The sequence below is a fragment of the Anas acuta genome, chromosome 2 (genome assembly GCF_963932015.1).
Source record: "Anas acuta chromosome 2, bAnaAcu1.1, whole genome shotgun sequence".
Lineage (NCBI taxonomy): Eukaryota > Metazoa > Chordata > Aves > Anseriformes > Anatidae > Anas > Anas acuta.
The window spans coordinates 7229929-7255714 of record NC_088980.1 but is presented as its reverse complement, the minus strand read 5'-3'; the positions used below and the strand labels follow the sequence as shown (position 1 = coordinate 7255714).

The 25786-nt window shown below is 43.0% G+C and overlaps 1 protein-coding gene across 7 annotated transcripts in view; it reads right to left on the bottom strand.

Annotated features, from left to right (window-relative positions):
- Positions 1 to 2211: 2211 nt before the first annotated feature.
- Positions 2212 to 25786, bottom strand: part of GALNT11 (polypeptide N-acetylgalactosaminyltransferase 11) — a 43643-nt gene continuing 20068 nt past the window's right edge. For 6 of the 7 annotated variants that reach the window (XM_068673410.1, XM_068673412.1, XM_068673413.1 and 3 more), the window contains exons 4-12: positions 23955 to 24121; positions 20068 to 20193; positions 17568 to 17817; positions 14892 to 15009; positions 13657 to 13809; positions 11628 to 11846; positions 8991 to 9095; positions 3205 to 3342; positions 2212 to 2988 (exon numbers count right to left, since the gene is read on the bottom strand). In XM_068673410.1, the coding sequence (XP_068529511.1) occupies positions 2857 to 2988; positions 3205 to 3342; positions 8991 to 9095; positions 11628 to 11846; positions 13657 to 13809; positions 14892 to 15009; positions 17568 to 17817; positions 20068 to 20193; positions 23955 to 24121 (1408 nt within the window). In that variant the 3' untranslated portion in view covers positions 2212 to 2856. Of the gene's footprint in view, positions 2989 to 3204; positions 3343 to 5183; positions 6952 to 8990; positions 9096 to 11627; positions 11847 to 13656; positions 13810 to 14891; positions 15010 to 17567; positions 17818 to 20067; positions 20194 to 23954; positions 24122 to 25786 lie in introns of those variants that run through there. The other variant, XM_068673418.1, reaches the window with a different exon arrangement.

Sequence of the window (25786 nt, the reverse complement as noted above, 5' to 3'; positions counted from 1 at the left end):
TTATTACCCTCCTGTTTTCATTCGGGGTGTCTGCCTTCTAGTCATCTCTGGATCTCGGTGTCTTCCAGCAGCGTGAAGCAGTGGAGAATGCAGGGGGTGAGTGGTGTTCCCCTGCTCTGCCACGCTCCCTGCACCTTCAGTTTTACTCCGCGATGCCACGTCCCTGGAGGCAGTGAAGCGATGCCATTCCCTTGTGCTCGGCTTTTCCTCCTTCGTCCTTTGAGCTGGAGCTGGTTGCAAGCAGCCCGAGTGGTGTCCTCCTCCTCCTGCCCAGCCAAATCCCTGTCAGCAGCTGTAGGTGGTCACTCAGACACAGGAAGAAAACCAAATGCCACCCAGTCAGGCAACGCATGCAGAGACCACGTAACTGACTCAGGGTGGGTGTTGGTAGAAACGCTCATCACCAAAATCTGACCAAGGGAGGAGGGTGACTGACCAGGCACTGGCTTTGGCCAGCAGCAACCTTTCACTGCAGAAACGCGGTGCTCCAAAACGCCACTGTGCCACCTCATTCCTGAAACCACCCCTGTGCCTCAGGCCTTAGAGCAGTGCAGTGGGCAAGGGGAGCCCTTCGTAGGCAGCCTCAGCCCCTTCCTGGCCCCCCCGCAGCTCTGGCCATGGCTCCAGGCCCAGCGCAGCAAGCGTGGGGATCAGGCGTGTCACCTGCAGGCAGCATCTGGCTTTGCACGTGGTAGAAGAGCAGCCACGAGCCACGTGGAAGGAGGGGTACCCGGCCTTCAAAGGGAAAGACTAAAAACATTTTTATGTAGCTAATATGCATGGGGATAAAAATAAGTCATATTTATAGCAAAAGGGAGGTAGATGATGTATATTAAGCTGCAAGCCAGCTGCAGTCCATCAGCGTATGGACTTGTCTGTTACAGCAGGCCTGACAGCCACGTGCACTGAGCTGGTTGTGAGAGCAGCCCCCACATTGCCTCACAGAGCAGCAAAAGGTCAAAAATTCACTGTGGCACTAGACCGAGACCGTAGATAAATAGAACATCTGCTTTGCCTGACTGAGCCTTTGGTTCTTTTTGTTTTTGTTTGTTTTTTTGGCAGCACAGCAAAAGGACAGAGCTGGGCTAGTGCACAGCCAACCTGACAGCAAAAAAAAATAAAAAATCACAGGCTGCAGGAAAAAGCTGCCCTGCAGCTGGGAGCAGCTGTAGCAACACGGACATCACCCAGGTCCCTGTGGAAACAGGCAGCTGTGCAACGAGAGGCCTCGCTCTGTCCTGCCAAACCCACCTGGAGCTGTCGGTGCTTGGGTGCTGCCCTCACCACCAGGGATCAGCAGGAGGCCACTTGCACCAGGAGCCGCCTCGAGACTCCAGGCTCTACTGCGAGGGCCCCAGCGAGCTGCTGAGATGCCTGAAATGCATCCCTGTGGGGCTGGGGTTGTTTTCAGGGGCGTTTCTGGGTAGGAAGGAGCTGGCTGGCATCTGACTTACTTTACAGCGCTTTATCTGGAGGAAAATCCACCTGAGCCGACTGTTGAGGTTTATAACTCCAGGCCGGGTACCTGGCTCCTCCCTGCGCTGGGACTCGGCTTCTGCTCCTGCTGAACAAGGCAAACATCTGCCAGCAGCACAGGGCTGCTCTTACCTGCGTGATGTCTTTCTCTTGCACTTTTTCTCCCCTCCTGGCTGCCCGCTGAAGGACCCAATACAACTTGTCCCAGGTGACTCCGTCCTCTCCGCAGGAAGGCTCGGTCTGTAATGACTCCAACAGCATCATTACTTGCCTCCCGCTGCCCAAATGCCAGTAACGGGACGCCAGAGCATTGGTGTGCCTGGAAAACGTTTCTGCTGCCCGAGTTAGAGGGTGAGGCCGCTCCAATGCTGCTGTTATTTCAACCGTGCACCTCCCCAGCTCTGGCATGATGGAGAAGGCCACACGCTAAGAAAAAAATGTGGTGTGTAAAAAGAGTTTTTCTGCAGCAGCTTCCACACACGCTGAAGAAGTATTTGGGGCTGAAGCAGGATGTCAAGGAAAGGTAACCAGTGAAATAACTTGGAGGAAGGAAACAGAGAAGTGGAGAGGAAGAAAAACAGAAATTACCCGTCAAACCCTTCAGAGGTGAGAAAGGAAGAAAATCTGGGAGGAAAAGGGAGTGAAAAGGAGGGAAGTTGTGTGAATGCTGGTTTGCATCAGCCTCCTACCTGGTGCCTTCTGGTCCGATGGCTACAAAGAGTACAGCCATGCTGGTTAATAAAAAAATGATCCTTTATTTTAAATGCAGCTACTGTCATGGGTCATCAAAATAGACTTTGTAATAGTTACTTCTTTTTTTTTTTAAATATGGGGTGACGAATGACAGCTAAGAATTTAAACTACGTGAAATGTCCTAAAATTGTAAATTAAAAGAACTAAATTTAAATACCGCAAATGACAATTTTCCAAAGATAAAAGGGAATAAAAATATTTTCCAGATGAAGTAAAATAATTTGGCCAGTAAAACCATACTAAAAAAAAACACATGTAAATTAATGAGATACTGTGCATGAAATACTCAAAAATGACTCTGTCATTCAAAAGATCCACAAGGCTAAAATCTCACGATTTAAATTACACCGCTCTAATAATTTCTCTTACTTAAAAACAGTTCAGTTATCCAGGGCAGTCCGAGGGACCGCGTTGGGTCTGTAGCAGGGCTGCTGCTGTTCCTGCTGCGCCCGACTCGGGGCCAGTGAGCGCCCGCAGCGCAGCGCCTCGCAGCAGGACGTCTCTGCGGGGTCCTTGCAATGGCCGTGGTGGGGGTAGCAGCAAAGGGCTCCTCGCAGAGCCCTCCATAGGGACCTTGAGGGGCTGAAGGGGCTCCTGGTCTTGGCTCGGCGCTCCGGGCTGGCTGGCTCAGCTCTCAAAATGCCACTGCTGAGGCAGGGACCCGTCGCAGATGGCCATGGTCACGTACCCTTTGTGGCTAAGCGGGTCCACCACCTTCATGCACTGCCCCACGGAGACCTGGTAGAGGCGGTTGTTCTTCTAGAAGAGAGGCACACAGATGGGATTCCTTTACTACAATTGCGTCCTACTCTGCTGTCAAACTGAAGCTGAAACTGATGCTTATGGGGGCTGACACTGCCTCAACTGTGGGCCAGGCCCAGTGCAGCACAACTGGCTCGGTAATTAATCTCAGGTATAGTCATAATTAAACCCGACCCAAATGTCCTGTTAGTGGTACTGCCACTTGCCGCTTACCCCAAACGTCCACTGCTGGGAGCCTCCAGAGCCGTGGCATTTCATGAGACGAGGCGGATCAGACGAGCGTGTTTCCGACACATCCAGGCAAAGGAGATTATTCAAAATCAGCTCGTGGTCTTCGTTGTAAACCCAGACCTGAGAGGAGAAGGAGAAAGACTTTTATTACAGCGTTTATCACAGAGTTTTCAGGTTTCAGAGATGCACCCTGCGCTGCTTTCTGCCTTTTTTCCAGCAACCAAAACACAGCTGCAGTGCTCAGTCGCCTTCCCAGCCTCCCACAGCAATGCCCCATGCCCAGACACCTCTCCAAGGCCAAGCTGGATAAAGCAAGAATTCACGGATTCATGTTTCCAAGATCATGCTTGGGTTCCTGAATTCACACACCTCATTCAGGAGGCTTCTCTGTTGTCACGCTGAAAACCACCGCACCTCTAACAGCCAGCAGGGACACTCTGCAGCCATCAGCGTGCCCTCTCCCACGTGTTAACGTGACACGAGGAAGTATTTGTGGTGCTGGGGTAAACCACCAGGCACCTTTGGTTGCTGCAGTTGGTGCCCAACCTCTGCTGGCTCTCGCTGGCTTGCTGAACATGACTTAGGGCTGGAGGAGGCAGGGCCCTCTGTCTGGTTGCACTGCAGGAGCTGCCCTCCTTGCCCCTTGTGTCCCCACAAAGTCTGCACAAGTTTCATGCAGTGTATAAAACATCGAACTCCAGGCAGCAAAAATCAAGCACACAGAAGCAATCCTGATCCCTGCTTGCTGGGTGGTTTGGTGGGGTCACACGCAAGCTGCTGGGTGGAGCTGTGCTTCAGGACAATGCCTCAGGTGGGCAGCAGGATGGAAAAGCACACAGCTCCTTCATTAACCTGCTGCCTATTGAATGGGAACGGCTCCCTTGGAGAAATGCGGGTGTCACAGTAGCATTTGTCCCAGACTCGGGAGCTCTGTGCTCTCTAACACACTTTTTTGGTTTAAACCCTGTCCTGAGAAAGAAAGCATGTCAAGATTAAAGAGGAGGAGGAAAGGGAGAGGGAGCAGGACTCGCCAGAACATTATTCCTGCTGAAAGAACGACAGAGCCAAGCCCCAGCAGCAGGTGGAGGTGGTGAGCACGGAGACAAGGCTGCAGTGGCACCATGTTAATCAGAGGCTGAGGAACAGCAAAGAACTCACAACAGCACTGAAATCCTGTGCAATTCAGATTAATTAGGCATTTAGGGTAGGAAACAAATGAAGGAGAAAAATATGCCCAGGTTTGGGACACGTTATGGCTCCAAATTCAGACTGGGGTACCACTGTGACCTTGCAGACTGGTAACAGATTTGAACACAGGGAAAGCAAAGCCAGGCTGTGGGGTTTTATCGTGTAACTGAAGCCTTTGCACACTCCAACATTTATTGAGTAGGTTGCTGCTGACAGGGGCAGGATGATGTTTAGCTCACGGTGTTACAGGCTGGCAGGAACAGCACCAAGCACACAGAAGTCCATGAAATAGGTTGGAAACATCTTTCTACAAGGAAAACGAGCTGCTCTCCTTTGCTTTTTTGTCCATGATTTGCTTGGCTTCAGGCTTAAGCCCAGTAGCAGAAGGTTGGCCTGTGACCAGTAAGGAACCAGCCTGGGATTTAGAGCTCAGGTCTGGGTGATGGCTTGCCTTGTCCTTCCTATGTGTCTCCTACTATAAACTGGGTATTCTTTTATTCTTAACAAACAAACAAAAAAGACAAGTTACGGGGTATTTTCATTGGGCATCCACTTCCTACGACCTGGGAGTGCATCCCATGCACAGTTGTGGTTGTAGACATGGAGGTGTGCCCAGATCCTGCTGCTGAGAGCAGCACTGTGACTTGCTGTCCCCAGGGCCACCCTGACTGCTGCACACGCCGCAGAGCTCTCGCCCTTTTCACTGGAGGACTGGAGGCAAAGGGAAAAACTGGGATGCAAGCAGACTGTGACAGCTTGCTTCTATTTTCAAATACAAGCAAAGAGGTAGATGTTAAGGAGAAACCTCTCCCTACGTCACCAGTGATCTAAGTTAGGGTTAAATAGGATTTAGGTTGGTGAATGGTGCAGGACAGGCCCCTTGGCAGCATTTGCTTTGCTCCATAAACCCCTATACAGCACAGGGGGATTTTTTTTTTTAAATATATAAATCATAATAAAGAGACACAGGGCCACATGAGCATTTTTGTTGTTTTTTTTTTTTTTTCCTTCAGTAGAAGATTCACACAGTGATTAATGTAAACATCTAACAGCCAGCTGAACTCCTAGAGGAAATTCAAGTGAGGAGAGGGCTCAATTGGTGCCTCAGCCTAGGAGGATGACCCCACGTTACCATCTCTCCTTTTGAGAAATGGAGTCAGCTATGTAAGACTTAAGGCCCAATGTCAATACAGGCAACTGCATTAAAACCAGGACCCCAACCTGGGGCAAATAAACAAACCAAGGAAGCTGCAGTAGGCAGCAGAGGGAAGCTCCCTGCCCCTAAGGAACACATATTTCAAGGCTGTATGGAAGCACCAGGCTGCATGGAAGCACCAGGCTGCCCTTTGGCTTTCAGAGTGCCAAGGGGTGTAGGAAAAGGCAGGGCTGGCCAACTGGCATAGCTTCACACTCCAGACACGTGGTCCAGAGACTGAAGTGTACATGCTGACATTTATGAAGTTCTACAGCAGTGTTAACAGAGCTTTTCTGAGGTTTTTTTCCTGCCCAAATCTGTTCTCTTTCAGAGTCCCGCTGAACAGAGCACAGAGGCACACGCTCGCAGACCTGGCCACTTCCCAGCCTGACTGGCGACAGTCGTATTTTTAAAGCTTAAGATGTTGCTAAGTTATAGAAACCTGGAATTATCCAAATGAAGCAAATGCACAGAGGAGAATAACCTCTTTCTAAGCAGGAGTAGAAAAATACACATAACTCAGCAGACTGTGAGGAGATTTTTTGGAAAAGGAACTTGGCTTTAAGCAGTTGGGTCGGGAAAAGGCAAGGAGGCATCAGACAGATGACAAACCCATGCCAGATCAGCCCAATGCCAGATCACAAACACTCCCACGGGTTAGTCCTGTGTTGGCCATTATGCTTCCTTCCAAAACCTTCATTCTTCAATGCTCCTCTTCCAAGTTTGTCAGTAACTCACTTCTTTTCCTTTGGGGCAGGCTCTAGTACAAAGTACTCCAGCATCCTTGACATCTCCTCACCATCTGATTAACCTTAGACATGATGGTTTTGAGTAGAATCCACTCCACGGTTCGTTTTTTAAGGCTTCTTTTCATGCAAGATGAAATCATGAGAGATCACGTCTGATCTTTTCAAGTCCTTAAGTATTTTTAGACTCCTTTGACACCTGAGTTTTTATGGTGTTCAGAAGGAGGTCAGACAAGAAGGAGAGTTTACTTCGGCAAGCTTGGCACTCCCTCCACTCGACCACACCTCAACTACAACTTGCCATTCCACGTTAGTCTTCAGCTTGCAAAATTCACATTCAGTATTTGTGAATCTCAGCTTCTGTTGCTTCAGGCTTTTTGCACTACTGAATCCTCTCACCTCTCCTACTTGTGCTATTTCTAACTACAAAATTACACAGACAACCACCTTCCAGTCAAAAGAGCTGTGACAATGAGTCTCAAGAAGGCTCAGTTTTGTTTCCCAGCCCTTTGCATGCTCCCCCAGGTAGAGTTCACCTTGATCCTTCCTCTTACTGAGCAGTACTGTGTATTTTTCAAGTATTCACAGAGCAAAAGTAGCCTGGAAAGAGATGAACAGCAGCAACTTATTCCTTGGGGAAAAAATAACTGGCTTCAGAGGAAACCATCACCAAGTGGCATCACATTATTTCCACAGAAAGCACAACCAAGCTGCAGTACTCGCTGCCACAGGATGCCAAGAGCTTACAGCTTACAGGAGGTCAAAATACAATTAAATGCTCATGGAAAAAACACAAACACACACACACACAAAACAAAAAAAAATCAAAGGCTATTGTCCAGTTATTGTTGTGTTTCTGTACACGAGCACCCTGGGTACCTGCCTTTCACCAGACCCAACACAGGCTTTTGTATTAAGGCTGAAGGCACAGAACAGATGGTTCTAGAGCAAAAATTATAGCTGTTGGCCTTTTCAGCTAGTGTTACTAAAAATAGCAATCAAAGGCGTGCAATACTCAGTAAGTTTCTTGCTGTATTTTATAAGCTGGAGTTGTTAAGCGTTCTTTTTCTTATGTACCTAGAGCAAGAATGGTCAAGAAGATGTGCAAGGCAGCAGGCTGACGTACTCTTGGGATTTATTAGGAGAGCAAAACAAGTATAATGGCAGAATACCATAGTGTTGGTTAACATACTTGGGTGAAGATCAAAATATTTGTTAAAGATAGCACAGCCAGTTGTTTTTTTGTGAGAATTAATTGCTTGGTTTACTGCTAGTAAACCAAATTCATGAGAAAAGCCAGAGAAGAACAATCTGAGCATTGTCTTCCTCAAAACCGAAAGGTTAACTGAAGTTTTCTGTCTCCCGGAGAAAAATCAGAAAAAGGCTTTGATAAAGGGGAAAAACAACAGGTTTCCTCCTCCAACCATGTGGCAGTTCACTACTAGAAACAGCACATGGAAGAGAAGGGAAACCAACTGTGAGGACCCATCGGTTCTTACTTGGGACATCATCCACAGGGAAGTAATTTCTGCTTTCTCCTTCACAGGCTGCAAGGCTCTGAAGGCAGCTTAGCACCTCTGGCACTATGAATGTACAACTACTGGTGCCAGCTGGTTACAGTTACGCAGTCAGAGGCCATTCCGTGACCCAAATCTTGATTCCCATTCCACCTTCAGTTCATCCAGGAGTCAAACAGGATTCAAACACGTGTCTACAGCCAACTACACTCACCCTGACACCATCCTCCTCTGCCATGTTCAGCTGGTGAGACCACAGGCAGGAGCAGAAGGTCCCAGTAGTTGACAGACTGCACAATTTTGCTGGATTACTACACATCGTCCTGCTTCTGCTCTTGCAGTTTCCATATCCTGAATGCTACTGCCTACTTCATGGTTAGTCTAGCACAACCCTCCTTTGATAAAGCTATGCTGCATTGCATCTCCTGCTCCATTTACCTTGTGTCTTTGACTGCTTTTCTCTTTAGATGAGATCTAGATTTTAAGACTTGGATGCCATAATGCTCTCAAGGCAGCTCTTAGCTAGGTAAGAGTCTTTAAGGCATTCAGTGAGAATCTCTCTACCCTGGAGATTTCTTTTTACTGGAGGCCTGAATTTCTGTTGCCTGAAAGAACAGAAGTGGAATAGCAGAGACTTCATGCAGTGATACAACAAATTCTTGTTAGATTTTCACATCCCATCTGTGGGATGTGAAAGTGTTTTCTAAATTCCTTAGAATTCCTTCTATATAGTAATAGCAATAAAATGTTCATTCACCCTAAACTACCACACAACACACAAAGAACAGCAGGCCAGGAGAAGGCTGCCTTGAATCCAGCACGAGGAACTGGCTGAAAGCTTCTACAAACTCTGAAGTGTCAATCAGCAGATTACGAACCCCTCTTGAGGACAGCCTTCAGCCACACACGGAGATTCAGCCCATAAAGACAGAAGATTACGATACCCAGCACTCAGCAGGCAGAGTGTTAAGTTCCACAGCCTCCTCTGCCAGCGCTGTGGTTTGAACAATGCTCTGGGATCAGCCTGCTGGCTGATGAGATGTTACACCGCGGCATCTTGCCAGCAGGAAGGCGCATTAGAAGTCTGTAAGATAGCTCTTCGGATAATCAGGAATGTCATACCTGGTTCTGATCGTTGTAGTCGCATTCCCGAACCACTACCAGGCCTCCTTTCTGACTCGGGTGGCCCTGGGCAACCAGGCATTTGTTGGTTTGAAGGTGATACAGCTACAAAAGGAAGAGAGTTTGATGGGCAGAGTAAACAACAAACATCCCGTACCAAACAGAGCATATGGTAATACTTTGCAAGCACAGTGTGCTCACAGACACACACACAAGTTGTAGTAAGAGCCCTCCTTCCCTTTTAAAAACACCCTTTTGTTTTTCAGATAATTTGAACAACAAGACAGCATTAAATAGTTCCATTTTGCTTTCTAATTACGTTCAAGTTTTCCCTTTATGCTACAAGTGCAATACACACAGCATGGCCTAGCACATGCAGACCGTACTCCGTCAAGTTTCTTTCCCTTCTTCACCCTCCACAAAAGAGAGGTCCCAGGTAGTGACAGATCAGGGCAGAAGGGACGAATTTAAGGACCTCCCAAGTGCCCATTCCAGTTCAAGTGTTGGGGAACACGTTTGATAACCCTTGCAAGTGTGGGAGATGGCAGGGTGGCAGATCTGGCGTGGATATTAAAATAATTACCCCCAATCTGCAGCTGGATGAAGAGTGAGATGTATCTATGTGCTGTCCTGAGCTTGGGGCCAGGCTGACTAATTAGCCAGTTGCATTTTATTGCCAAGACATCGCTGCCTTGGCATTTGTATCGATTCTGCAGATTTTTATAAACCAAGAGACATTTCCAGTAATAAAAAGAACGAGCTGCTCCATCACACGACAGCAAAAATTAGAGAGCACAAACAGCAAATAATGCTCTGCTCTAAACACAGTTTCTGGAAATAGCTGTCCCAAGACACATCAACAACAGCCTCCGCAAGCGCACCATGTTTCGCCTGTTCCCTCTGCACATCTGAAACAAATTACACAAAACCTTCTAAGTAACATTTCCTCACACCCCAGGGACTTCGAGGAGAGATCTCATTTTCATCATTCCTCACTCAACAGTAGGCTTTCAAACCACACAGCTATGCGACTTCTATATGATTTCTTTTCCCCCCTTGTTTTTATTGGCCATAATGATCAGTGTTTGATAACACTGTTAAGAACTGTCACGATTTGTGATCATTACAGTTCTTCCCAGCTGTCAAACCAGCACTTATCTCTGGCCCAATTAGTTGTTGGGAATAAGCTGGGATTTGGAGTGATTCATCCCGAACCCTGAAGAGTCTGGCAGGCGGCGGTGACATTGGCTGATCGCTCTGTTCCTTGTAGGCATCTGGAACTAGTTTATGCAGCCATCGGAGCCAAGGCTCACGCTCTCACACAATGCTGGGCATAATCCTCGAACCCCAGAGAATCAAGCTCAGGAACTGCATTTTTCTGTGTCTCGTCTCCCTCTTCTTAAAGGATACACCGAGTTTGTCCTCCAACTTCAACCATAAAAAATCAGTGTGGAAGATTTCCCCTTACTGTTCTTGGTGCCTCAGTAGCCTCCCCCCAGATCGGCCTTTCCTTAAACTTGTCTGAATAAAAGCAGAAAGCCATTAAATTTCATGGAGAGAAATTTAAAAAAAAGAGTCTGACTAGGGGAATAACAGAATAACAACATCAGCTCATTGTATCGGTTGTATTCCGGGAAGTTAGCATGCTTGCCCTAATAAATAACTTTACAACTTGGCTGGGACACAATTATAAGAATACTACACGAGTCGTGGCTTCCCAGGCAGCTGCTTCCAAGCAAAAATAAAAGTCTGATGATGTCAATAGGTTGCCTGTGAGCTCTGGTCCTCCAGCCTGAATGTGCTTATAGGACCAGCAAATGTCAGTAGGCAAACTGCATTACCTTGTGGAGAGGGCTACACCACTACTTAATGGTGCCAGCTGCCGAGACAGATGATGGTTAGCACAGCCCTGCCCACATCCATTAGTTCAAGAGGTCCTCTCTGAGAGGGCCTTGATAAAGTTGCATCAGGTTGGAAGCTCTCCATTATTTTGGCAAGCACAAAAAGCACTTGTTAGCCAGATCTGGCACCGGAGAGAACAGATGCAAATACATGCTGGCTTTGCCTTTGTACAGCTCTATGAAGGCAGGTGTCAGAGCTAAGGCATGAATCTTTAACAGGATTTCCTTCATGAATACACATCAAAATATATTTCTCCCCTTCTACTTAAAACAAAAAAAAAAAGGAGCAAGACATTTTTGCTCATTATCTAGGAGCTGAGACTAAAAAGGCCACCATCAGGTGCAAATGGTCATCTTTGCAGAAAATTATCTAATAAAAGCAGTGAGTTCAGAAAGCAATTATATTGCGCTCTTATCTCAAACCAACAGAGCATGAGTATTTCAGGCCAAATCTCTCTTTATCCAACAGCCACGAAAGCACACTCTAAAGGCACCAAAACTTCGTAACTCAGAGCTTTAAGGTAAGAAACTTCACTGAATAGTATCTATTCTGAAGATGACCTAAAATCTTTTTACCTTTTTTTAAGAGGCACACGTTCAGTTACTTTCAAGTCAATTTGTTACAAAAACTAAAACTCTGTGCTTTACAGAAACAGACTCTCCTTATATTTCAGCAAATCTTTCTGAAAAAGAATCTCTCAAGACAGACTTCTGTATTTAAGAAAGGTTATCTTACCCTTCCACGCTGGATTATTTTTGGTCGTTTCTGTGCTCTATTAATAAAAACTGGCTGCGGAGCTTTGGCATTGGGCCCAGATATTTGCATCTCAGGATAGATGTTATCTAAATACCACTTAAATGATTTGCAGTTCAATCTTTTTCTCAATTCTACACGGTCGGTAATGTTTCCATAGTTCCTCGTCCTTAGCTCAGGTCTCAAAGCAAAATACTGCTCCTGTATTTAAGAGAAAGAGGTTGAGGGAGAAGGGGAAGAGAGTAATTTCAAATTACTGGTTTCCAACTTGCAGAACTCAAGAGTTTTATTTCAGTGAATTTCATTCATCAATATTACTACCAGAACTAGAAGAAAAATGTCCTCAGAGTCTAATTCCAGATGAATTTACAGAGTTCATAGGAAAGGCATGGTAATTTACATCAATTCATTTATCAGATTAATCAGATTATTTAAAAATCAGTTTTCAGGGCACTGAGCTGTGGCACTTTGTTGGATTCATCTCTGCTAGACACCTGGAATTTACTGACAGTAGAGTTGTTCTGACACTTTTCAATTACCTGGTGCCTTCTCCAGACTAGAGATAACAGACCGGATCATCTCAAGACACATCACACGTCTGTCCTTATCAAGACCTTCGAGCATTCAGATGGCCTTGATACATCACTTTTTTAAAAGCCAAGAAGGAGGAAGCACCAAATACAATGCAATGTTGGACAACTCTGAGAAAGTTTGGAAACAGACCGGTCATTACTATGAGAAAGTGGTCTGCTTCAAAAGAGTAGCCCTGCTATTCCAGTTGCCTCTTTTCTGGTTTAAATTCAAATTTTAGTATCCTACCTTTTCAGGATTTATTTATTTATTTTTATTTCCATTGTATGCATGAACTGAGATCTATTTTGTAACTGTCAAAAGCAAAGCGTAAATTTTGCTCTTTGCCTTCCATCATGCAATTGTATTTATTAAATGCTGATATTTGCTCTTTGCTGCAAAACAGGTCCTCTGTCTTATCTTTGTTCTGTTCATCGCACAATCACTTAGACAAAAATATCTCCGAGCTTGCCTTCCAACCATAAATCTGTCATAATGACAGTCTCTGGCAACTATCGCGGAATTAGATTAGAAACAGCTGGAAAAGGTCAGAACACAATTCTGTGATAAGGGACTGCTACAATCAGCAGTTTAAGTCCTCTTTGGACAAAGCAGTATTAGCTGGGAACAACAAAGAGTCAATTCCAAGCTGCAGAGAAAGCCGTCATTAATCACAAAACAACAGTGCCCAGACACCAATAAAAGGGAAAGCGATAGATCAAATCTACCGACGCGTTATGGAGAAGGGAGATAAAAATTAATGACTCTTAATAGGTTCCTCAAAGTGAAAGGGCATCCAGATAAAGGATGGGTTTTGAAACATAGACCTTTAAGGAATATAAATTTAAGAAAGTATGGCTTGTATAGAAATAGTCGGGACCACAGGAGCTGGCCAGAAAGGAAATCCTATGGTCTCACAATGCAAAATGCCCCCAAGTATCAGAGAACTGGGCTTCACTTTTAAAAGCATGAGTAAGAAAACAAAGAAGGAACACTCTTGCCCTTGAATCCAGAAGTCGATCCCGACTGAACTCGCAGGGCTAGACAGACCAAGACTCAGACTGCTAATTAAAACAAAGAACAAAACCACTCTCTCACCAGCACAGAAACTACCTGAAGGCATACGGCTGCCACATGATATTGATCTGGACACAAAACAATGAGGAGCTTACAAGAAACTCATTCATCATCTTTTATTTCATTTAAAAAGACATAAAAATGGATCTCCTGCAGGCAGCGTAAGTAACAGGGAATAAATCTGAACACTCAGAACCAAAACCACAAGCCTACAGAATTTAGGATTCTGTACCAAAATTAACATTAGGAAGTCAGAATACAGAAGCAAGACCCTGTTAGAAATGCCAACAGACCTCACTGTGATACAGTCCTTAGACAAACACGCCAGTTAATAACTATTTCACGTCCTAGAAACAGTTCTTACCTTGTATTCATCCATCCACACATGTGCCAGCCTCAAGGAGTTGTGAGCCATGGTGTCCTGGCCCCGTGGTGAGCCATAGGGACGTCTTTTACGGAAAATGTGTCCCACCCTGGAGCAGGGGATGATCAGGAGTCTGCCTCCACACATCCAGATCTGTCCAAACAAAAGCAGAACATAGCTCATTGTCTGCACACTGATAAGGCTCGCTACCTCCTCCCCTCAAAGAGATACTCAGGTAGGTTTACGTGCAATGATGGAATTAAGTGTCAGCAACACTGGTCTAATGCCATGCTTTCTGACAAGTTACATTACTAGATCTTTGGGTTGGACAAAAAATTGGGTCATATCATCACACCTTCCACTTAAAACATAATGGCTTTCCCAAAACAAGTATTTTGCTATTCCAAAACATTATGCTTTGATGACCTATTTGAAATCACTGGAATGTATGGGCTGGGATTTAACTTTCAGATTAAGATATTTGAATCTCTTCGCCTACACATGAATCACACGTCCACACCAGATAACATAGATCACTCGATATCATCAAGGGAACAGTTTATAATCAATTCACTTTTAAGTGACTGGATAAGATCAGTCACTTTTTGCTTTCTTCACAACTCTTCCCTAGGGAGACAGGGCTTCCAGACCTCATCAGGCTCCCTGAATATACAATTTATGAAGTGCCTGTTCTTATTTTTGAACTCCAAGCTTGATTTCTCTATTTAACAGATTCCTCTAAAGTTTTGGCGTATATAGTTTGCTTTTGTTTGCCTTTTCTTTTCAGAGTTTGTTGTTGTTGTTTGTTAACTTCAGTTTTTAATCCCCATTCCATATTTCTTATGGTAGCATCTCACTTTTTGGACAGACTAATCAAATCTGCTGATTAATCCATTTCACAAAAGTGAAGAGCTATACATGGCATTGAGCACATACAGTTGTTTTCCATCAGGGGAGTGACAACAAAGAAAACAAACAGCCCAATGAAACATCGCTTTCAAGTCTCCTGATAATGATTTTCTCATTATTTTTCCAGCCAAGCTGAATTCTCTTCAATTTTCCCATTAAAATTTAACTTGAAAATTATTGTAAAAGCTAGTTAGTCATTCTTCCTAGAACGAAAAACATTGGTTTTGGTGCACAAGTAGCTATTCCAGTGCTAAAGAAAGCATAAAGAGGGAAGAGAAGAAGCAAGACAAAGGTTCATACTCCAATACACATATAAGCAAGATTACCCGAAAAGATATTTCCAGATTCTCTCCTCCCCAGATGTCCATGCCACTATCATACTGTCCAAGTTCATTAAAGTACTCACGATCCATGGCAAACAGGCCTCCTGCCATAGTAGGTGACCTAAAATGGAAGTAGTTCACTCTTTTAGACAAAACCTGTGATTTTAGCTGGATCAGTTATAAAAAACTTACATTTAGACCCACTGAAAACAATTTCAACTTGATTACTTATAATTTCTAAGGGACTTCAGGTCTATGATCTCAGCATACATTTTCAAAAGCAGGTCTGTAAGTGGTATTTGTGGTCTTTTACTATTGCTTTACTGGTACAGCATATTCCTACATACAGTAAACAACCTCGAGGAAGAAGGATGGGACAGGGAAAGAGGAAAAAAGTAAACACCCAGGCAAGTTTGGAGTCCATTACATTTTCTAAATTGAAAATTAGGAGCCACCATTAATTAGCTTCTGGTAAAAACAGATCTAATTTCCCCTACAGGCACAAACGTACACTTAAAATAAGCTCTTCTCCCTCGTACAGGAGCAAGTCACACAGACTGGGCTTGACTGAGCAGGAAAAAGAGTAGAACCCAGAGAGCACTGTACTTCCCCATATTGCATTAGGTCAAGAAATAACAGTTACGTGAATAAAGGCCTAAACTTAAAAGTTATACAAGCCAAGAAGGCTGCTAAAAGAAATGGCACTATCTCAGAGAGAATTCAAGCACCAGGATCAGCATTGTTTCATCATCAATGCCATGGTCAGCTGAGAAGTAATTAATAAGTTATTTGAGTTTTTACATTTGCATTGATGTTCTCCTTGGAATTTCCCAGTTTTTCACCTTGCCTGTGTATTACTAGAACTAGGTGTAGTTTGTAAAAGTCTGTATATGATGCCCATTCTACAGTCTCGATTAAATTGCTCATCTCAGTTATGGTATGAGCATGCCCTAGAAGAGTATAAAATGGAATAAAGACACCAGGTAAATGTCGCATGACAGTGGGAACACAATTGTCTGAGAACAGGCTTTTTCTCATCTTTGTTAATATAGCCCCATGATTAAACTAATCCTAAATCTGGACTTTCTTGCTTGTTCCCACACAGTGGGAACTGCTCTACTACAGTTTTTGTTACTTTAAAGCCTAGGTTGAAAGGTTCCTCTCAGTTTTTCCAGCCCTGACACCAAAATTTTTCATTACAAATGTCCCTAGATCATAAAAATGTAAGACTTTCCATTTGATAGAAAGCCATTCTTGAAGGTTAAATAGCAGTCTAGCTTCTCTTTCAAAGCAGGCAGAGACCTTGAAGTAGGAAAAGTCACTTTCATACTCAGAAAATGTGACCTCCTTCGATGATGAGGCTCCCTTCAAGTATAAAGTTCTCTGCCTTCTCCATAGGAATTTTTCCTAAAAGTAGGTTGAAGGAAGGCAATAATATTGAATCCAGCAACAAGCGATCTCTAGGCATACTCCAGATTAACTGTGACAAAGGTTAGTAACAGAATAAAGATTTTAAGACTTTGTGTTGGATCTCCATTCATATTTCCTCAGTCTGTCCTTTCCTTTGAACTTCAGTAACTGCTACAGCGACACTTTACATACAAATCAAACTGTTAAACAACTTAAGGAGTTTCCTGGCTTCTCAAACAGTCTTGTGATGGGTAGACATGGACATACTGCAAAGCTGTCAGACCACAGCAGAGAACCTTGTGCTGGAGCTGCTTGCATCAGCCTGAAATGCTTTTCATTTACAGTCCAAGAACAAAGAATGAAAAAGACGTGATAGCACCCAAGTTCCGTTTCCCTTTGCAAGCAGTCAGTTTGTCTTGGGAAAAAAAAGATTAATCCCCTTTATAAACCTGAATTCTCTACCAAAATTGATACCTGCAACTAGAAACAGCACAATCAGCTTCTTCTCACTGCTCTACCAGCAGTAGCTGTTTTCATGAAGGGATTCACACTGGGAAAGCTTCTGTTCTCCTGTCTGAGCCCTATCTCTGCTATTAAAGAAAGGTATCTACTAAAATCACTTTGTAACAACTACACATCCAGTAGGAACCAGATCTTGACAGTTCTGCACAGGTCAGGCAGTTGCCAATGGTTAAAAGGAAGATGCTTTCAAGTCCTAGTGTTAAGTCTCACAAGGACTTTTGTTTCAGAATGACTCTCAAGCAATTCTGACTGCAAAAACAATAAAGACAGGCTTCCAATAAACAATGTTTTTTCCAATAGACAATTTCACTTCCCACTTTGTGCAAAGAGACAAGTAGTGTTTTAAAGATGGTCTTCACATCTGTGTGTGTTCATTTGCAAAGATTTATGACAAATGCTTGAGAAAAAAGCACAAGTGAAAGCTATACAGAGAAAGTGTTGACATAGAAGACTACCAAATGTTGCGTTTTCTCCCATCAGCTACAAAATCACCTTCATATGACCACAAAAATGTTTTCCCAGTCTAGCAATTCTTCAGCATATCATTACAGAAAGTCCAGAGCCTATCCTAGTGGGATCTGTGGGCTATTACTAAGGACAAGATGGTTATCAAAATCATGATTATTAAGCCAAACACAAGACTGGAAACAAACATCAACATAGTTTAAAGCTGAAATAATTCGATATGATACAGAATAGCATAAGCTCTGCTACAGGCTGCTGCACACCATGCAGGAGGAGCCTTACTTGATCGGAGCCGTAGCTCCCTCGGGTCCTTCCAGTTCTGACGCAGGAACGAGATCCCACTTGAAATGCAGGCCCCAGTTAAACCCCCCACGCACAACCGGGGAGGAGCTGTAGGTGAGCGTGTCAGCGCTGATTATGTCAATCACGGGGCACACCACAGTCCTGCGGTCTTCGCTGATCGGAGTCAGCAGCGGCTGCAGCCACATCTCGTTCACCTCACAGTGGCTGTCCAGGAATACCAGCACCTTTCCTGCAGGGACCCAAGCACACAAGATACAAAGATTTCGTGGTAACATGAAATACACAGGAACACATGCATCATTTTATCAGCAGCAGAGTATCGGCAGTATCCTTACAACCCTGTGTCACAGAAGGGAGACACCATTTACACCCAAAAGAGTTTACAAACTGGAGAATCCACAGGGATTAGTTCAGTTACAGAAGGTAGATTCTGGCTATTCACATTTAGCCAGGAATGCTCAAGTGGGCACATTTCTTTGGGAAGGTTTTATAGTCAAATATTCCACCCAGACTCAGCAGAGCTGTTGTAACTTAAATGAAACATCATCAGACCACTCACTCGGAGTCAGGAGGTGCATTTGTCCTGACACACAGCATCTCCCACTCTGAGGGAGACTACAAAGAGACACAAGGATTGGATTGGGTTGAGTCGGATGCACTATCTCCATGACAAAGCTTTGTACATTGGCTGTAATTGCCTTGGGCTTCCTTCTTATCAGACTTGAGCATCCATCCAGTTACCATCGCAGCTAAAATATGTGGATTTAAAACGGAGCCATTCTGATGGATTAATCTGCATTCATCCGTAACTCAGGCCACAGCATTTCAGTTCCTGAATATAAAGGGACACAGCCCCGTTTCATGAGCTTTAGAGTTATTGTGGATTCACACCAGCTTAAAAGGAGAGTGAATGCCCTGTATTGGCACAGCCAAACCCACCCGTATCAGACCAGCCAACACTTCAGGCCTATTGGCTTCCACAGGTTTATCAGCCAAGGTCAGAGAAAACAATTCGATCCGTGAAAGACCCTGATCTCAGCAGGTCTGAGAAGTCAGCTGAACTTTAACTGCACAACATAAAATCTGCATAACTTTATTCTAAAGCTCTTTTCCACCTCTTCTTAGATGACTTGTTACATTTGTGTCTCTATTAACAACAGACAGCATTTGACTGAGGGGAAAACAGACTGCAGAAGTTCAGAGGAGCAATAAAGTGACTTACAACTGCACTAACTCAAGTGGGTCCAAGAACAGCTCGGGAAGCGTAAGCACGATTTTCTCTCTGGATTATCCCATTACAATGCTAATGAGTAAACACCAATTAAGAAACTTTATCCACCACTCCAAATTATTTGAGAAAGTAGCACATACTTTCTCAGACACCACAAAATTTAACCCAGAAGCATATTATGGTAAAAGGCACAGTGTACAGAAAGGGCCAGATATGTCTATCCCAATTAACACTAACTGCAATAACAGAAAAGCTTGCGTGAGAAACATTACGAGTTTACTGTGAATTAGAAGCCAGCTTAGAGTTTACCCTAATAAGGGAGCAGATTGTTATTTTACAGCAACAGTTCTCACACAAAAACACAGAGAAAATACTCTGCAAACACAACACCCAGGGCAGAGGAGGGTAGAGGGAAGCATTCCTGAGACACCATTCTTTCAGGGCAGAAATAAGGAAAGTTCTGCACTGCCTTACTAAATTTCATCAAAATACTGTATTTTTTTTTCTTGTTTGTTTTAGTATTTCCTTGACCCACTCTAAATAATTAACTCATTTTTATCAAAAACAAACTTACACAGGAAGCAAAAAAAACCAAACAAAATCAATAGCTCAGAACGGGTTAAGAGATACTCAAATCTGGCTCTAAATTTGCCAAGTCATTGCTTGGGTGACTCAGAAAAATGTCCCCCTCCTACACAGGGGAAATTTCCTGAAGTTAATTACAAAATATAAGAATTCTACATTTACATATAAGCAAGGAAGACTTGGTTCTTCCATATCTCTCATTAAGAGAGTAACAGAACAACCTCAGGTGCAGAATAATTCAGCAAAGCTATGAGGAAATACAGCAGACAGTGTAGATCACAGTCAACAGCATGATGTAAACATTTAAATATACAGATAATATTAGCTAAGGTCTCCAATCATCAGACAGGTATCAACAAATTTACTTTATGTAGCTGTTACAACAGTTTAACAGCCTAAGCGTGAAATGAGTTAATTGCATCAAAGTCACTGACACTGAAACAATTGCTAAAACATCTTCCACCTAAGATAGCACTATCCCAAATCTTCCTTCCCTGGGTTTTATTTGTGTAGCTTTGAAATTGGCATGACATGCAAAGTCCCCTGCAGCAGGCTAAAGCAATCACAGGTCAAACATTCAACATCTGTAAAAGATGCAGTACAGAAAGAGGAGTCACCCAACTAACATACAGTCAAAGCATGTACAGAAACAAGAAGATATACCTGTGGCATGAGAGGCTCCAACCATCCTTCCTCGAATCAAGCCTTCCCGCTTCTCATTTCTTACCAGTTTTGTTGTTTTTGGAAGCTGAGTTTTAACATAGTCAACCAAGTCTTTCTTCAAGTCAGCTAGAAGGAGGAAAACACAGGAGCAACAACAGGATGGGTGAACAAAATGGCAGAGTTTTAAGTCCCAAGGTGTTCAACTCAATCTAACCAAACTAATCTAGACAAACTGTATGGCTAGGCTATCCACAGCACCTATCCTGCTGACAAGTATTTCCATGTTTTCCCAGCTAACCTTTTGTGTGCTGCCACTGCCTCAGGCTTCATACTTAGTTCCTTGAATACAGAGTGGATTGCTAAGACTATCTTATTGCTCTGTTTACAAAGCCTTTAGTCTGATATCACTCAAGTTAACCGGAACTAATAGACTCAATGCTAAAAGGAATTACAGCTTCTAAAAATAGAAAAATAAATTTAAAGACACTGCACAAAGAAATACAATTCCTCTTTCTAAAGTCTTCTCATGATGACTGTCATTTACAGCAAGTAACAAAAGCCCTTTCACACAGGCAAGTGATGTAAATTACTATGTTCCACACGCTAAAACAAACACTGACTCTTTTAAAAAGCACAAAGACACCTTTCATTATCTGTACCTTCATAGTTGATACAACAGCAGATAAAGAGAACTACAACTTCCTCACAGGTAGTTGCTGCTCTGAAATTCAAAATGATCAGAGACACTGCTGACAAGTACATGTTTTTGAAGGTTTTGAAAAGTTCATTGAAACCTGTAAGCACTACATTGTAGTGTAACTAACATCAATGACAACTTTAAGAGCTACAATACTTTTTTTTTTTTTTTCTGAGGATAGTGGTTTCTAACATTAAAATGGGCAGCAAGGTTTTACCATTAGAGAGAAGACTGATACGAAGGCTGAAGTAATAGAAAAATAAAAGCTATTTAGTTTGAGGAATGAAGATGAGTATAAAATGAGGAAGGAAAAAAAGGCAGTTGAGTCTTTATAGAGAACCTTGGTATAGGTGCACAAATAGATTTTTAACAGAAGATACAGTGGAATGAAGTTTATTATTTTGATGACTGTCAGTTCACACATTAATGTTGCTGTTACCAAAACAAAATACCTAAACAGTACATGTGGAAGCCAAAGCTGTAGCCTTCAGGAACTACAAGAACTTTCAAGCAGGAAAACAGATTCCCAAAAGCAACTCCAAATGACAAGATCTCAGCCTCTGCACTGCAAGGTGGTATCATGGATCACAAATGAGAAGGTTTCACATGGCAAATATAGTGCTAGAGAATATTGTGGGACAAAGAAGAGTCTCTGGAGAGACGAACACTGGATATAACTGGGTCACAGGGATTCTCTCATCTTGTCTTCAATGTGACACAATATTGTCACGTAACAGGAAAGTGTTTTTTTGTTTGTTTTGTTTTTGTTTGTTTTTGGAGACAGATATACAGTATATACAAAATATACTGGTACTTAAAATCAGTCTTCACCCAACTATTATGGCAAGGGAAGGATGGTGTACAGCTGCAGAAAACAAAGGGCTGGCACAAAGCAGTAAAGGGCAGTTATCAAGCACAGCACTTGGGGCAGATAAGGCTGCATAAGAGGACACACAAGACAAGAAGAAATGGTAGTTCTGTATGTAATGACATGCAAACTTCTGGAAGCAGTAGAAGGAGGAAAAAAAAAAAGAGGTCATGCCTATGCTGGTAGCTAAAACAGCCATGACATAGGCTCAAACAGCAGAATGCAAGAACCAGAAGTATCTAACTGCTAACATGCCCTCAGAGAACAGTTTTGACCTGGACAAACCCAGCACTCTGCTGGGAATTGGGCCCAGCCTGCCTGGAACAGAACATACCACAGCCTGTTCTCAATAAGCAATTTGGTCTCACACACCCTTTGGGCAACAGCTTTGAATGTATTTTGTAGGCTGTCCTGTATTAGGTAAGATGCACATGAGAGAGAAAGAGACTGTACTAGAAGAAGTCCTGCCCTGCTGCAAAGGGAAAGAAAAATGTAACAGTGGGCTCAGCTGAGCCATAGAAATTCCTGCTTAGCTGGTAAGACTACTAATGATTGAGTGTAAGAAGCTTTTTGAGGCAAAACTAGGTGCAAAGAACAAAGATCTGCTCTGCGTCATTGCTGTTGTGCAGAGTTCCTATGTTTAATGCTGAAGCAATACACAGAATTTCATCTAAGATAATACTTCAGGAAATATGTACTGCAGGAAAAAAGAATTAAAATCTAAGAGGCACTGAGATTAAGCAAGTTGCCCAAGCTTATGTGAGACATCCAAAGCAAAGACACAGCGTCTTGATTCATTTCCAACCAGCCTTGCTTTCTTTAGCTGTAAGATTCCAGTGGCTAAGATTAAGCAGCAGTGCAAATACAAGTTGTTTCATCAATGAGACCAGTAGTTCTCTGTGTAAACAGTATCTCCTCCCATCTTCAGCTTTGAAACATGTTCATTTATAGCCGGAAAGGCAAGAGCAGCTACTTGAACGCTTTGAACCTATGTCAGCCTTTGAATTGGGTAACAAGCCAGAAGAGTGATGGTATTACTGCCTAAACACAGGCATTAATCAAATTCATTACCACATTCAAAAGAGTGCATTTTTAAGTAAGTTTAGTACTGAATATGAAGGTTATGAAACTTGAAAGCAACTAATTGTGCAAGGGTCTGTGTAACATGGGTGTACATTACTTCTAAAGCATGAAAGGACAAAGCAAGTTTTAAATATTGCCCATACTCATCAACAGGACAGTTGATAAGTCTCAGGACAGTCTCTTCTCTCATATCTTAACGTTTGATCTGACCTCATAGAAATAAACTAGGTACAGAACAAGAGAATTTAGTTCTGCATTACACATGCTCTGTGAGACCAGTAAGCGAGACCTTAAAGCAGAAACCTAGCAATGAGACTAAAGGAGCTAATCATATGTACTGAAGAAGAATCTAAAAATCATTTTTAAAAAATGCAAAAAAGTTGTGGGCTTGTATAGAGGCACGCAGGGAACCTGCACAGTCCTGTTTGCAAGTACAGCTAGACTAACGCATTCCTCACCAGGCATTTAGCTTCTGAAGTGCCAGAACACCTGAATTACATGTCTGTCTTTGCCTTGTGCATTATTGAAGAGAAAAAAAAGCCAGAGCACCAATCTTTCAAGAGTCAGGCAATTCCACAGTTCCCTCTGGGTCCCCTCGCAGACTGATGGAGCAGGGGCTGCTCCAACAAGAGCTACTCCGAGGGTGGCCACAAGAGGCTGTGCAAGAGCCACGCAGAGCCCGTCCAGCAAAGGTTGAGCTCTGATCCCAGCGAGCCACCACCCTGAAACGCAGAGCGAGTACAAAAAACCCACTCAGTGTTTCCATAGTGCCACATCTACTTATTTACAAGACCATAGCTGAGATTATGTGCACTGACTTTGTTTCAAAAGCATTCGCGGAAAGGACTGGCCCACAAAATATATGGAAAGTGTGATCTGCTCTGAGCACCAAAGTAGCCCAGAAAAGTACTGTTAAGAACAGCTGTGCTATAAACTGCTGCTTAATCACTTCTACACAGACACCCCCTCACTATTAGCTCAAAAATCTGTTTTTGAATGTTCAGGTCTGTATGATACAAAGCTCACCAGCAAAATGGTACCAGTATCAAAGTGGATGTTATCATGGGCTTCTTGGAAGGTCTTGCATCTTCACTGCCTGGCACTTTTTAGATAGTAGAACAAACTGGTTTTGCTTAATAAATTCTACTTTTTTAGCCTGATTGGTCAGTAAAGCACAGAAAAAGACAGGAAAGTTGAGAAGTGCAAGCACTGACCAAAACATTACCAAAAGGTTCTCACCCAATTCACTGTTGTCATCCACCAAAATAATTTCATGAAGAAGGTGTGCAGGAGTGCGATCAAGGACGCTGTGTACTGTGCGAAGCAGGGCAGAAAGTGCTTCATTGTAGAAACAGATGATAACACTGGCAGATGGCAGATCAGAAGGGTAAGACTTCTCTCTACATCTGCAAACAGAAACATAATATTTATCACTGCTTCAGAGGGGCTTCCGTAGGTATACGTCACTACTATACTTAATAAATGACATTAAATATGTAGGAGGAACCTCTAGCTTGAACATGAAGAGTCCAGGAGGAGTATAAAAATCTATAGTAGGCCACAGCATTTTAAGTTACTCTCTTCCTAACACAGAATTATAATCAGCATTAATACTTGTTAGAAAACATGGGATATGATGGATTGGGGTGGGAGAGAGACTGACAGATCCGTAAAACATAAGATTAAACACTAAAGGATTGTTTCAGCTGTCAAAACACTATCTAATACTCTCAGGTGGCTCAGATACAAACAAGAATGACAAATATGACATGAGGCCTAGAAAACCCCATATCTTAGTTGTCCAGCTGGTAGAGACCAGGTTGGGTATCCCAGAATATCTCCGGTGGTACTAAATACCTGCTTTGACAACCTAACAGAGATTCAGCCTGAAGATTAAAACACGTAAATCTAGTCAATACTGTCAGTGCAGTCTAGACAGCGCCCAGCTCACCCTAAGGCAGGGGATTGCATTTTGTCAGCTGCAGAGCTCTGTGTGCTCCATTAACTGCACTGGCAGGATCTCTGCTACCTATAACAGTAGTAGAGACAACTGACTAAAGTGCAGCTAACTGAATTTAGGCATCTTAAGCTGCTTGCTGAATCTCACTCAAAGCAGAAAAAGGTCATTCTTTCTACTTATTTCCAAATTTTATCCATACTTTTAATGGACAGTAGGGTACAGTATCACAGTTTAAGGGTACTATATAACAGATTAATGCCATTTCAAGATGCCATGAATGAAGGAATCCAATAAAAATATGAAAAATTGTAAATGGAAACCCAGCAGGATACAAGAAAAGTCTTCATTGACTTGGAATGAATTCAGCTCTTGGGAGAAATTTCAGCAAGTACGATTCATTACCTTGACCCACACCAAAGCAACCACTAGAAAAATAGATGTAGGCTTATTTATTTTTCAGTGTAGTGGTATTTTTCCTTTTCCATATGTATCAGACGGATTACAGAAAAAAATCCGCTTTTTAATAAAAAGAAGTATTCAACAGTGCAGTCTAGATATCAAAGATTTCAAATGAGAAATAAAGCTTTTGTCCTCAGTCGTTCTTCTATCTTATCCTCTGTGAGCTTGCAACAAATGTGGAGCAATATATAAAGCAAAAGTCTTCTCCATTAAACACTCGTTAACGTGGGTGCTGGTACATTTAACACCCAATTTATAAATGTTCCAAATACAGAACTACAGCACCTCTTCTGGTAATTACTGTACTCAATCTCAAAAATAAAGGTTCAAAAAAAGATATTGTACCATACTAAGTAAAAGAGAAAAGAGCTAGCAAAATGAAAGACAAGATATGTAATCCTAGTATGGCTGGAGAGCAAGTTTGATTCTGTGGACTTTTTTTCCAAGTACTATTTTTGGTTTCTTGTTTCTATCAAAAGATCTGCCCGTGAATCAACTGCTTACAAAAATTAATATGATAAGCATTTGAAAAAGCATATATCCAATCCACTTCATCCTTAAGCATTCTTAAAGTGAGTTAAGAATTATGAAGACTTTGCCTTTCGGGAATAGCTATCTTCCTCCCCCATTTATTATCTTATGGGTTGATTTA